Source organism: Gracilinanus agilis, chromosome 1, assembly GCF_016433145.1.
Source record: "Gracilinanus agilis isolate LMUSP501 chromosome 1, AgileGrace, whole genome shotgun sequence".
NCBI classification, from domain to species: domain Eukaryota; kingdom Metazoa; phylum Chordata; class Mammalia; order Didelphimorphia; family Didelphidae; genus Gracilinanus; species Gracilinanus agilis.
The window spans coordinates 203953468-203968056 of NC_058130.1; the positions used below are offsets into that span (position 1 = coordinate 203953468).

A 14589-nucleotide genomic window follows, 5' to 3' on the forward strand; every position below is an offset into this window, starting at 1 on the left:
TCTGTCCAACTCCTTAATTTTACAGATGAGGAAACTGAGGCCCAGAAAGGTTAAAGGACTTGGGGATCACATAGGTACTAAGTATCTGAGGCAGGTTTTGAATCCAAGTCTTCCTGACTTTTAGTTCAATGTCCTACATTTATTACGTTGATGGGAAGTCCTACCCAATGGCTTCCCATCACCTAAGAGAAAAAATTCAAACTTCCAGTCAAGGCTATCATATCATTTTATTTTATTTCCTTCCTTCCCCACAAAGAAACCTTCAATTCCAGTAAAACTGGAATCTGTTCATTCACTTCTAAATATACCATGTGCTCTTCTATCTCATTATCTTTGCTCATGTTGCTCCCCTCCCCTCCCTTTAAACCTTTACCTTCTATCTCAGAATCAATACTAAGTATGGGTTCCAAGTCAGAAGAGTGGTAAGGGATAGATTTGCCTAGGATCACACAACAGCTGGGAACCAGATTTGAACACAGGGCCTCTCATTTCCAGGTCTGGCTCTCTGTCTACTGTGCCACCTATATGCCCCCTGCTCACTTTTCTTGAAAGACCCTCCTCCCTATTTAAATCCTATCTATCCCATAAAGGCCAACCCAATTTCTATCTCTCCAAGAGGTGTTCCATGACTACTATAGATAAAAATGATCTCTTCTTCCTCTAAATATGGATGATACTTACTTGTACCATTTATTTGGAATTTAATGATATCGTACTTGCTGTTAGCTATATTTTTATGCATCTTTTGACTTTACAATTCTATGACAGAAGGGACTCCTACCCCTTGTTACGTAACATGGCATCAGGTACTCAATGAGGATAATAAAGATCGATCGTGATTTACTCAAAAGACAGTATATATATATTTTTTTTAACCCTTAACTTCTGTGTATTGACTTATAGGTGGAAGAGTGGTAGTAAGGGTAGGCAATGGGGGTCAAGTGACTTGCCCAGGGTCACACAGCTGGGAAGTGTCTGAGGCCGGATTTGAACCTAGGACCTCCCGTCTCTAGGCCTGGCTCTCAATCCACTGAGCTACCCAGCTGCCCCCAAAGACAGTATATTCTTAAAGATAATTTTTAAAAAGTTAGTGTCAGGTGCTGGACTAATAATCTACATCATATTTTTACCATGTGAAACTTTCCTTCAGAGGGTATGACAGTGCAAAAAAATCTGAACCGCCCCTCCCCTCCGTACTTTCTGGGCTTAGAATTGATACTAAGTAAGACCTAGGCAATTGGGGTTAAGTGACTTGCCCAGGCTCACACCACTAAGAAGTGTCTGAGGCCAGATTTGGGTCCAGAACCTCTCATCTCTAGGCCTGGTGCTCTATCCTCTAAGCCACCTAGTTGCTCCTAAATCCAAATTCTTAATAATATATTTAAGAGTTCATTATGTATAATAAAACCAACAGGCTTAAATGAATAAAATCTACTACCTTACAAACATTACAACATCATGACATTTTGGTGAAATTTGCAAAACCCCTTTAATCTAGTTAAGAAAAAAACAAACCCAAATTCGAGGCTATACCATAGTGTGTCACTAGAGGGAGCCAAAGTTACCCATGAAAACTGATTTCTAGGACAATGTGGTATTGCATCTCATTAGTAATTAAAATAAAGAACCAGATTAACTTCTGCCCAGTTTAGAAATCTGTGTTTATCAAGAAAAGGCAAAAATTGATAGAAGAAATGATGACGAATTGCTTTTCTTTACTTCCCCAACATACAAATATGTAAACATTAACCTTAGTCACTGAGAACTTTAATAAATGGGCTCATCACAATAAAAGTTGTTCCAACATCTAACAAGGAAATTAGCATAATTTTTGGTCCAAATTAATGAAAATACTGAATATTCACTGGCTAAGAAGGGCAAGAAAATAGCTCCTATTTAATAGGTCCAGTAGATGTCAAATGAGGAGATGCATAGAATGAAGACTAATAGAATAAACTGACTATTTTGAAGGAATGTTTATCAATACTATAAACCAGGCAAGTTCTCAAAGGAATTTGCAACAGTTCTTTCATTAGAAATTATTTCTGGCTGCGAGAACATAAGAACCTTTTTTCAAGTTCAGATCTAAAAACATTTCAAATGTTAGTTGTTAGCTAGCATAAATATGCCTCAAGGGAGCTGTTCTGTTAATGAAAATTTCCCAATTCAAAGTCTCAATGTATTTCTGTAATTTTAAGCTGAATTATGGTAGCTCATCTGATTAAACTAATAGGGACCAGCTTTGACTTTCTTTCTCATATCAGAAACAGAAGATACTATATGTTTAAAAAAATAAAGAATACTTACATCATGTTTTTAGAGGCATCCGCAACTGAAACAGTACTATCATGGCTGACCCAAGCGAGGCGGTTCCCACTGGCAGAGAAACTGACCCCATGGACCCAACCACCACTTCCAGTACCACCAAATTCTGACATCAGCTGACCAAAAGGCATCTTGGTACCCCATGGAGTACTGGCTGGTTTTTCATCAACTTCTTTAATGTAGGCAGAAAATACTCTAGAGATTAAAAAAACAAGCAAACTATAAATGAAAAAGAACATCTCTTAATGTCTTACATTTGGTTTACAAAGTACTTAACAACAATGATGCAAGGTGGAGTCAGTATTATCTTCCGATTTTACCAATGGGACAATTTAGGAACAAGGAAGCAAAGTGACTGTGACATAGTGAGTGTTGGGGCTAGGACACTTGAACCCCTTTTCCCTATTCCCAGGAATTTATCATGTCTAAATGCTTGTATTTTATACATATACATCCTTACATTCTGCTAACCCATATACTGTTCCACCTGCTAAAGTTCCACACCAATGTGTCACTGTGATACGGCTGTAACCGTGGATTTATGGTTGACACCAATGATTCAAGATCCAGGAGGTCTTAGCTGGAAAAGCTTTTCGCCATGACATGGAGATTGACTGTGCCATCCAGGACTAAATTTGGAGACAATCATCTCAAGGGTTTTTTTTTCAAAGATGTGAGATGATGATAACAGATGACAGAGAAAAGGGAACAAATCAATTCTTATTTAGCTTATTTAATTGGCCAAGGAGGATGATCTCTGTACTGGGAAGAATAGATAAAAATGGTTATCAGATAAGAAGACAGTAAAAAAGCATCTATCTTCCTTCAGTGAGCTCAAGCCAGGAGACCTGGATGTACTACATCCCAGGGCACTAAAAACCTGGTGGATGTAATTGCTGCTAATAATTTTTGAAAATCTAGGGAGAACAGAAGGTGTGTCATGAGACAGAATAGAGAAAAATGTTCTAATTTTCAAAAGGGAGGAGGTAGAATCTTCAATGTACTGGATGACAAATTTCTTGCAAAAAAATCTAACATATTATTAAAGAGATCCTTTTTGAGCATTTGGAAAAGAAAGTAACTAACATTGACAGTTAGTATATCTTCATTAAAAACAAGTCATTCCAGGATAAACTTGCTTCCTTTTTGTCAGGATTACCAGATTAGCAGGTGAGGGAATGCAGGGTATTTGGATTTCAGCAAAATATCTGACAAAATCACACGTGTTATTCTTGTGAACAAGATGAAGAAATGGGCTCATAGTATGGGCTAGATCACTGGTTCACTAAAAATATATATCAAAAGGCCAGAATAGTAGACTAAACTAAACCTTACTAATAAGATGAAATTTCATAGAAATAGATTTAAGGACAGTTAGGTGGCTCAGTAGATAGAGAGCTAGGCCCGGAGAGGAGGTTCTGAGTTCAAATCTGACCTTGGACAATTTCTAGATATATCACTTCTGGGCAAGTCACTTAACCCCGAATTACCTAGCCCTTGCCACTCTTAAGATTCAACAAACTAAGAATGGAATACTAAGACAAAAGATAAAGTACACACACACATAAACTAAACATTACTAATAAGATGAAATAGGAATAAATTTAAAGCCAAATAAGTTTAAAGATGTAATTGTACAACTGTAGCTAATGAATAGTCCATATGAAAATGATTTAAGATCTTAGAGGACAGCAAACAACGTTATGACTATGCAACTTTTAAAAATTTGTTTGTTTTGACTTGAGTTTGACTATGACTTTAGTATAAGAAATTCCCAGTGTGGAAAATCTTTCCAGAGACGCTGATCAATAAATTGTATATAACTTAAAATCTTAAGAGAGTTAATTGGGTACTATAAAGTTAAGTGATTTGCAAATGGTCACAAAGTCAATATTTCCTAACAATTAGGAGCAGTCCCAAGTAGACAGGCAGCAGGGCATAAGCAAAGAGCTATCTTTGAAGCCAAGAAAACATGAATTCAAGTCCCACCTGCCACCTACTGGCTGTGTAGGCCCTGGCAGGTAACTTAACCTTTGCCCTGAGAAACTTTCTATGTTGCAGAGAAAGTGCTAACTGTTTGGTGGATGGGAGTTGCTTTACTCAGAGACTCTCTCCATTCTCCAGGTCCCATCCCATACCATATACCAGTGATAGTGAACCTTTTAGAGACAGAGTGCTGCCGCTTCCCCCTCAGAGACCACATGCCATGCCCTCCCCGCAACTGAGTGCCAGGTGCACCCTGAGCCCCCCTTACCCCACACAGGGAAGGGAGGAAACACTTCCATTGGGCTGCTAGGCAGAGGGGTGGGTGAAGTGAGGAATGTACTCAGCAAGTATAGAGAGGGGGAAGGGAGTGGCCCAAGCACTCTGCTCCCCTCTAGCTCTGCCCCTGTGAGCACCTTACCCACTGTGCGCTCCCTTTGGGATGCTGGGTAGAGGCACGAGGATGTGAAAAAATGTCATCAGGCATGGTGGAGAGGGGGAAGGGAACGGTTCCGCTTGAGTCCTGCCTTTTCTAGTAATAAACTAGGACAGGGGTGCCCACAGAGAGTCTCTGCATGCCACCTTTGATACCCATGCCATAGGTTTGCCATCACTGCTATATACAGAATAGAATGTCTTGGGATGCAAAACTGGGAGCTCTTCTGGTGGAGGTTAGAACTTCTCAAGAACACTGCAGGAGAGAGACCTTTAATTCATTGGCCACATCAGTTATCAAAGATTATCTCATGGACAGCTTTGTTGGGGTTGGGGTTTTTTGGGGGGGCAGGGGAGCATGAAGGTTTTGCCTTGATGGAAGAACTGTTGAAGGGTCCTTGAAATACTGCTGAAATTCATACACTCATGAAACTCAGGAATGTCTAATACTGAAACAAGAAGCTAGTATCCTAACACTTAGAAAGAATGATAGTTCTATTTAAAATCAGATTTAACAGTGGAGAATTGAGTTAATATGAATTCATCTGGAGAAACATATAAGCAAACTCACGATTTCAAAAGCAAATTGGCCTAAATAAATTCTACAGTATACTCTTATTTATGTTGATTTTAAAAATCAAGGGCAAAAAGAAGGTAACAAGAATAGACAGGTTAAAGTAGGGATGTTTGTTTGTTTATTATTTAAAAACTCTTACCATCAGTCTTAACATCAATTCTAAGACAGAAGAGTGGCAAGGATTAGGCAATGGGGGTTAACTGTCTTGCCTAGGGCCATGTAGTCAGGAAATGTCTACGGGCAAATTTGAACCCAGGTCCTCTCGACTCCAGACCTGGCACTCTTTCCACTGTGCTACCTAGCTGCTCCTAGTAGGGATGTTTAAACTACAATAAGAAGACTTAGCAGGGGGGCAGCTGGTCAGTGGATTGAGAGCCAGGCCTAGAGACAGGAGGTCCTAGGTTCAAATCTGGCCTCAGACACGTTCTAGCTGTGTGACCCTGGGCAAGTCACTTGACCCCCATTGCCTACCCTTACCACTCTTCAGCCTTGGAGCCAATACACAGTATTGACTCCAAGATGGAAGGTAAGGGTTTAAAAAAAAAAAAAGAAGAAGAAGAAGACTTAGCAGGTATGTGATAGCTGTCTTCAAGTATTTGTAGGGTTGTCATGAGAAAGAGTAATTAGATACCTAGATGAAACATCTAACTTACATATAAATATGGAACCCTTTATCAGTTTTCAATTTTTAAAAACACAACAAAGAAAATAACAAAGGAATTTCAAACTCTAGGGTGGATCACAAGAACAAGAATATCTGAATAACAGAACATAACTGAAAATGTTGTCAAGGGAATAACTATTCCCTACCTTTCTTCCACTTTCCCCTTAAATGTCTGTATCCTTCATGGCTTGGTCTGCTGTTTTCCTGCATTCTAAGAACATTAATCCACTCTCAAGGTTTGGATTACTGTAGGCCCATAGATTAGAGACAGGAGTCATCAAGTCTAACTCTTTCATTTCAAAAATAAGGAAAACAAGACCTAGGTTCCTGAACCTAAAACTCTACTCCTAAACTCTCTTCTGAGCACTAGTCTCAAAGCTCTGCCTGATTAATGCCTTCAACAGCAAGTGAATTAAGAATTAATTTGTCATACTGAAACTGATTCCCCGCCCACCCCAAGCCAACTCCTTGTCAGACTTCCCTTTTCTTTCTTTCTTCCTTTCATTTAGTCTCTGAAAACCAGAGCCATCTTTGATGCCTTGTTCCTCTCCTTTTGGATCTAGTCTATATCAAGTCCTGACGACCATTCCTCAGTAATTATATCAAATTAATTCCTTTCCATTCTCACTGCTACCACTTCATTCTTGCCTCTTATTATCTCAGGCCTGTACTACTGCAAAAAGTCCATCCCTCTCCACCTCAACAGTGGAAACAAGTGGTGAGCAGGGGTAGTTATTAAGTCAGAGAGTGAAATATTTTCATCTTAAACTATGATGGGAGGAAAATAATGAACTGATTATTATAATCAAACAGAATGAAACTATATCCAGAAAGTCATCTATTTCAAAGAATTAAGCTTTTTTGTTATACTTTGGATTATATATGCCATTCTGTATTTGATGTATGATGTGAACTAAACTCCATCTTGATAATCATATTTTTAGATCTGTTCAGAATGCTAGTGGTAGCTATCCTCTTTCTTTGTTAACAATACCTATTTTCAACTTCCAAAGAAGCTACACCATTACAAACAATGATAGCTGAACCTACTGTAGGAACAAATCAAAATTTAGGAGACCAGATGGCATTCAAAACCTTAGGAAAGATTCTGAAGGATGTTCTGTGTTAAAACAGCATTCACCAGCTGAGCCTAACTTAATTAATGTTCACTCAATTCCCCACTGTTAAAATCTGGTTTTAAATATTTAACAAGCATTCTTTCCAAATAATAACCCAACAGTGGTGATACCAGCCGCCTTCTTCTTCATGTAACCTATTGGAGAAAAATTCCTGACATCTTTTCTGGTCTTATGTAGCTCAAAAGACATTATTTTTCATAGAAGAGCAAAATTCAAGATTTCCTGCTTCTTGGTGACATATGGATCAAATTTAAACCCAACTGTATTTCTTCTAGTCTTGTTCTAAGAAAAGTAACCAGTGAACTACTTCAAAAATAACAGTACAAGAAAATCTTATGTAGTTATGCTACATTTTATACATTAATAACATAGTGGTGATATCACTCAAGGGTCACTGCCAGAGACGACCTACGAGAAATAATATTGAGGTGTTAAAACCTTTTCCCCACTCTATATTACCCATATACATATATTGTGATACTATTGGCAAGATGATACTAAAAACAAATAGAAGTAAAAAGAGACTTGGGTTCTGGTCTTTCTATATTATTACCACTTGGCTTTGTTTTGCATTTGATAATACAAAATGAGTCAACACCTAGTGAGCCAATTTGAAATCTATATATAAAATTTAGTTTTTTCTCACCTGCATTTGAAGTCACAAGATCCAGCAGCCAGCAAAACATTGTTGGGGTGCCAGTCCAAACTAAGGACAGTAGAACGAATTGGCTTTTTTATGTGTTTGCTCACCCACCTAAAGCCAAAAAAAGTGACAACTTATATATACATATCAAGAGATGTCAAACCAAACTCCTCAAATGTCACCTAAGTCTATCAAGCAGATAACATCTAAGCATGAAGTTCACATTTGCCAGTAGGTTTCCTAACAAATTGGTCTGACATTTTCAAAGACAGTTTGATTGATAAACAGTAACCTTTCACTAATTATCCCTCCAATTAAACTCTCACTCTCTGAATTTTACATGTTATCAGACTCTTACTAACAATACCACTTAGATAATTAGCTTTACTGTTAGTTACTATTTTTTCAGAACCTCTATGTTCCTTCCCTGTAATGCCAACTTTTATAGTATAAAGAGTTCAGATTTATTGGATTTCCTTTATTATCAATATTCCTCTACAAAGTCCTTCTCTGAAGCTTTGCTATGGAGTAGAAATCACCCTAATTTCTCAAAGAAACAATACTACTAGGAAAATAACTGTTGACTATGCATTAACATCTGCTGCAAAGAATGGGATTATAGATTATATATGGTGGCCTTGCTTAAATTAATTGAAATGAAATTAACATATATTTTGATATTTGATGAATTCAATAGAAAGGTGGGCATAGAGAAAGAAAGCAAAAAGTTTAGAAAATAAGATTAAAGAATAAAGAAATAAGAGGCCAGTGGCTTGTAGACTACATGGAAGTCTCTTATATATTAGGAATACTTTCTTCTTTTAAAAATGTATTTTAGGGGGCAGTTGGGTGGCTCAGTGGATTGAGAGCCAGGCCTAGAGACGGGAGGTCCTAGGTTCAAATCTGGCCTCAGACACTTCCCAGCTGTGTGACCCTGAGCAAGTCACTTAACCCCCATTGCCTAGCCCTTATCACTCTTCTGCCTTGGAACCAATACACAGTATTGATTCTAAGATGGAAGGTAAGGGTTTTAAAAAATTAAAATTAAAAAATAAAATAAAAAATGTATATTTTCATCCCTCCCAACAACCCTTACCCTGACCTCTAAACTAAGAAAGCAAGAAAATAAAAGACCTTGTTACAAAATAAAAGAAATTCCCCAATTGGCCATGTCTAAAAAAATATGTCTCAACTTGCACTTTGAGTCTATAAGAGAGAGGTGGGCAGCATGTTTTATCACAAGGTCTCTGATGTCATGGCTGGTGACTATGTTGATCAGAGTTCCTAAGTCATTTAAGGTCTGTTTTTAAAATATTGTTGTTATTGTATAAATTGTTCTAATTCTGCTGCCTTCACTTTGCATCAGTTTACACAAGTCTTCAGAAATACTTTATTCAAAGAAGATAGTCAGTGCTGTCTATGATGAATACCAAATAACATCATGAAACATTAATTTAATTAAATTCTAACAGAAAATGACTGGCCCTAAGAGAGAAATTTTCAGTTTAGTTGCCATATGTATAGTTAGAACAATGACTTATTAAAGTAAAAATCAAAATTGATACTTGATTTTAAAATAAACTATGCTGTGCAATTGAGGCAATCCAACCTGACCTAAACAAGTTGTTGACATTAAAAAAGGGAAATGGATAAAAGAACAGAAATTTACATAAATCATTGTATTTCCTGAAGAAGTTAACATGTGGAGAGAGATGGCAGCCAAGGGGAATATAAACTAATGTGGAAAGTCTTTATAGAAGAGAATAGTGAAAGATGGGACCAGTATTACTTCACAAAACAGTAAGAGTATGATGCTAAATTTTGTTCATTTCTATCTTCCCATCTTTTACACCTTCCAAACATTCCTGCAATTATCTCCCTAATACATGTCCTCACCATTTCATGTCTGGACTAATAATAATTAGCCTCACTGCCTCTCCCCACTCCAGTACATCTTCCATTCAGCTGCCAAAGTGATTTCCCTAAAGAACAGGTCTGATCATGTTATATCCTCCCCCAAACCTTCCAAATAAACTCCAGCAGCTCCCTAATATAAGCAGAATCAAATAGAAAAAATTCTGTTTGGCTTTTAAAACCCTTCACAACCTGGTCCCTTCCTAGCTTTCTTTTATTTTTTTTTTAACACTTTATTCTCCTCCATAAACTTTGAGATGGCCCTATTCTCGCAAAACACTTCATTTCCCAACTCCCTGAATTTGTACTGGCTCTCCCTCATTCCCAGAATACCCTCCTCCCTTCTCAACTCTGCTTCATAGCCTCCTTCAAGACTTGGTTTCAATCCCACCTTTTGCTGTAGGATTTTCCCAGTCTCCCTTCCTCTCTCACCACTCTCATCAGCCTTTCCTCTGAGATGACCTTCTATTTAAACTGACTATATCTTCTATGTACATAATTATTTGCATGTTTTATCCCATCGAAATGAACTCTTGAAGATTGGGACGCTTTCCTTTTTTTTTGATAGCCCAATGCCTGGCACATAGAAAGTACTTCAGAGATGTTTGAAGGCCAGTTGCTGGCTGGAGGCAAAAACAAGCTTACAGAAAGCTTGATGAGACCTAATTAAGATAGATCATGCTGAGAGCATTTAAGGATGAAAGTGGAAAAAAGACAATCAACAAAAAATAAAAAGACGATGTGCCAAGATTTCTTACAAGCTATTTTTCATTTATGACACTGGAGTTACAACATTTGGATGCTAACCTCACAGTCTCTGATATTGGGCAGTCTGCAAACATGTTTGCTACAGTCCCCGGCAAAGTTCAACCCTATATGAGGAAACAGAAATGGCACTAAAGAAAACAACGATGAATACAGTGGGTGGTCTATTTGGTTTAGACCAAATAAACAGAAAAAATTCACAGTAGAGATGACAATTTTGAGTGTTTGTTAGATCAGTTCTCAAGAAATATAAAAGGAAGGATAAACAATATTTTGTTGAGTCAGAATTTATTTTTATTTTTTTAAAAATTATCAAGAGAATAACCAGTAATTACTGACCAATATGAATATATTTTCTTCTCTATAGAATTCTTTAGGAAAATAAGTAATACATGTATTGAGGGTATCCTTGATGAAAGTTATACATGGGAAGTGAAGGGGAAGGGAATAAGCATTTATCAAGTACCTACAATTTGCCTAAGTAGATAGCTTGATGGTTCAATGGATAAAGCACTAGGAGCCTGGTATTAGGAAGAACCAAATTCAAAATACTCACTAGCTGTGACCCTAGGTAAGTCAGTCAACCTCTGTTTGTCTTAATCCACTAGAGAAATAAATGACAAACCACTCCAGTATTCTTGCCAAGAAAACTCCATGGGGGCAGCTAGTAGTACAGTGGATAGAATGCCAGACCTGAAATTGGGATGACTTGAGTTCCAATCTGGTCCTTGACACTTTCTATTTGTGTGACCCTGAGCAAGTCACTTAACCCCAAATGCCTAGCCCTTACCACTCTTCTGTCTTAGAACTGATACTGAGACAGAAAATAAGGATTATTTTAAAAAACACAACACAACAAAACAAAACATGGGAAAAGAACACAGACAAGGTTGGCGTATTATGGTTCACAGAATCTTGAAGGGTTTGACAATGATTGATTTAAACAGCAGTATGATGTGCCAGGCATTATACTAAGCACTTTATAAATATTAACACATTTAATCCTCACAAGCCTGGGAGATAGGTGCTTTCAGCATCTCCATTTTACCGTTGAGGAAACTGAGGCAAATAGATTAAATGACTTGCCCAGGGTTACAAGGTATGAAGAATCTGAGATTGGATTTGAATTCAGATCTTTTTGACTCCATGTCCAGATTTCTATACCATACTACAACTTTAAGGTCATACAAATGATTGAAAGGTATAACATTGATAAGATCTCACTGCACTTACTATCTGTTGTCTATAAACATTTGATTTAATGAGACTAAAACTGCCTTCCAACTCTCCACCAATGTCTCTTATGTATATATTAAAATCATGTTCCAGGGCATCGAGGTGACTCTGTGCATAGAATGCCAGGCCTGGAAGTGGGAATTCCTGGGTTCAAATCTGACATCAGCCTAGCTACAACCCTGGGCAAATCACTTCACCTCAGTTGCCTAGCCTTTACCCTTCTTCTGCTCTGAAACCAACACTGTGTCAATTCTAAGACAGAAGGTAAAGGTTTTTTAAAAAAGGGATGCAAAAATAGATAACTTTTTCATCTTTTTTTAAATTAATTATTATCTTTTTAATTAGCAAAAAATATATTTTTTCTCTCCTCCATTTTTCTCTTCCCCAAATAAGCATTAGGGAGTGAGGGTGAGAAAACCTTTGTAACAAATACACATAGTGAAGCAAAATTAATTCTCACATTGTCTAGGTCCAGAAATGCATACGTCTGACTAAATTTTAATTATCAATGAGGTATAAAACAGAAAGATATGGTTGTCAAACATGCCACTGTCATGGAGAAGGTTCACAATAAATCCAAATGAGAGGGACTCTCTACAGATGGCAATGGCCAACATTGTGCTGATTGTAGCAACCCCTAGAACAATGCAGAACCTTCTGAATAAAATCCATATTCACTAAAGAGTTTGGCTTCACTATTCACATTTGAAAAACCACACAGATAAAAAAAATGTCTGTTGTTGGTACTCTACTATATACTAGGATGGACAGCCCGTAAAATGCCATTACATATATTTTGGAAAGGCACTGCAAATGGACAAAGAGCCCTGAACTGACTAGAATGAAGACTGCAAGTTTGATTCCCTTTGGTAAACTGGAAAATGCTTTTAATGACCTCAAGCTTCTCCTTGAAACCAAAGCCTAACATTGTTAACATCAGTAATGTTCTGGTGATGATGCTTGTGGTAGTCAAGAGATGGTCTGACTTACAGTTGGGCAGAATTAAAGTTACAGGTCAAAGAGCACTGGAGTGCATGTGGAAAGAGGCACCTTGATAAGGGTTCAACAGATTACCATGAAAAACTGTGCAAGAAAAATGGCAGATGGTTTATCAGAAAGATATATATGAAGCAAGAAGAAAAGATAACCTATAGATGGAATGTTGAGAGATCCAGAAGAAAGTCCCAGGACACTGGATGGTCCTTCTGTGAAAGATTTCTAGAAGGACATGGAATGAATATTGAAGGGCAACAACAAGAGTCACATATGAGAAGGCACAAGTGAGTGATACTGACAGTGGTAATGAACAGCCATTCAAGCATCAAGGTTCACTAATTAGTTATCTTTCCTTATTTCCATCTTAGTTTACAAGGCACTTGAATCTCACAAATCCATTTTATAATCTTCCATCTAGCTAAAATTCTCATTCTGAAAAACTAAGATCTGCTCTGTAGCAGAACTTTCTTTTAATGTACTGTCTCCCTCAATTAGTGTGAACTCCTGGAGAGCAGAAAATGTCTCACTTTTTGAACTCTATCATGTAAATAGGCCTCCTGATGTTCCCCCAAACCAATGTAGTTAAGCACAAAGCACAATGCAAATATTTTATAACATTAAAGCAAAATAGAGAAGAGCAAGATACTTAACAACTCATAATAACATCTGAGGGCTCTGGGTTGTTATTTTAAAAGTACTGACACATTATCATGTGGATAAGCAGTAAATAAACTTATGATGTAAATAAGTTAAAAGAATCAGTAGACAAGAGACCAAGATTTTTTACTATAGTATATTTGGATTTTTATATGATTATTCTCTTATGAAAATGAGCAATATGTTTTGAATGATAATATAGATATAACCTAGATCTAATTGCTTGCTAACTCCAGGAGTAAGAAGTTGTAGGAGGGAGGGAGACAATTTAGATTACAAAACTTCCAAAAACTTTTAATGTAGAAACTTTTTTACATGTAATTGATAAAATAAAATATCTTAAAAAGAGAGAGAGAACACGAGATCTTCATTTAGACCACTAACTCATATGGTCTAGACAAATCAATATCACCTGTTCTGAACTTAATTTCATCAACAATGAAGGAGTTGCACTAATGACTTCTAAATACCCTTTAGCTCTAATATTTCATGACTCCATGAAATGCTATTTTAAAATTGAGGAAAAGCTTCTGAATGCACAGGAAGTTAAAAAATAGAGGATATTCAATTACTTCCTTCACCTTTTTATCCAGTTAGAAAATCTAATTTATTCAAAACACACTAATTTGGGGGGCAGAGTGGAGTCAAGGGGACCTGGGTTCAAAGCTGCCTCAAACATTTCCTAGCCGGGGGCAGCTGGGTAGCTCAGTGGATTGAGAACCAGGCCTAGAGACGGGAGGTCCTAGGTTCAAATCTGGCCTCAGACACTTCCCAGCTGTGTGACCCTGAGCAAGTCACTTGACCCCCATTGCCTACCCTTACCACTCTTCTGCCTTGGAGCCAATACACAGTATTGACTCCAAGATGGAAGGTAAGGGTTTAAAAAAAACCAAAAAAACAACATTTCCTAGCCATGTAACTTTGGGCAAGTCACTTAATCCCATTTGCCTACCTCTCGCCCTTTTGTCTTAATAATTATTACTAAGATAGAAAGTAAGGGTTTAAAAACACACACACACACACACTCTCACACTCTAATTTGGAATTTGTGAACATTTAGGCCAGAGTTGTGAAGTTTCTTTCTGAAGGAATGCAAAGAAAAGGTTTACTATGCATACTGATAGTGAAAATAAGATCATATAAGGGAACTATCTCTAAGCTATCTAAGTAAAATTTTTAAGCCCTTAAAAAGTTCTCAATTTACACAGAAACAACTGATGGCTAATTACAAGTGATTCTCATCTATTCATTAAAG

At 37.3% G+C, this 14589-nt stretch overlaps 1 protein-coding gene across 1 annotated transcript in view; it reads right to left on the minus strand.

Moving 5' to 3' along the window:
* The window catches only part of ARPC1A (actin related protein 2/3 complex subunit 1A), a 40404-nt gene that overhangs the window by 7596 nt on the left and 18219 nt on the right, over window positions 1-14589 (minus strand). Inside the window, exons 5-6 of the mRNA XM_044659922.1 lie at window positions 7770-7877; window positions 2308-2520 (exon numbers count right to left, since the gene is read on the minus strand). Of these exons, the coding sequence (XP_044515857.1) occupies window positions 2308-2520; window positions 7770-7877 (321 nt within the window). The remainder of the gene's footprint in view (window positions 1-2307; window positions 2521-7769; window positions 7878-14589) is intronic.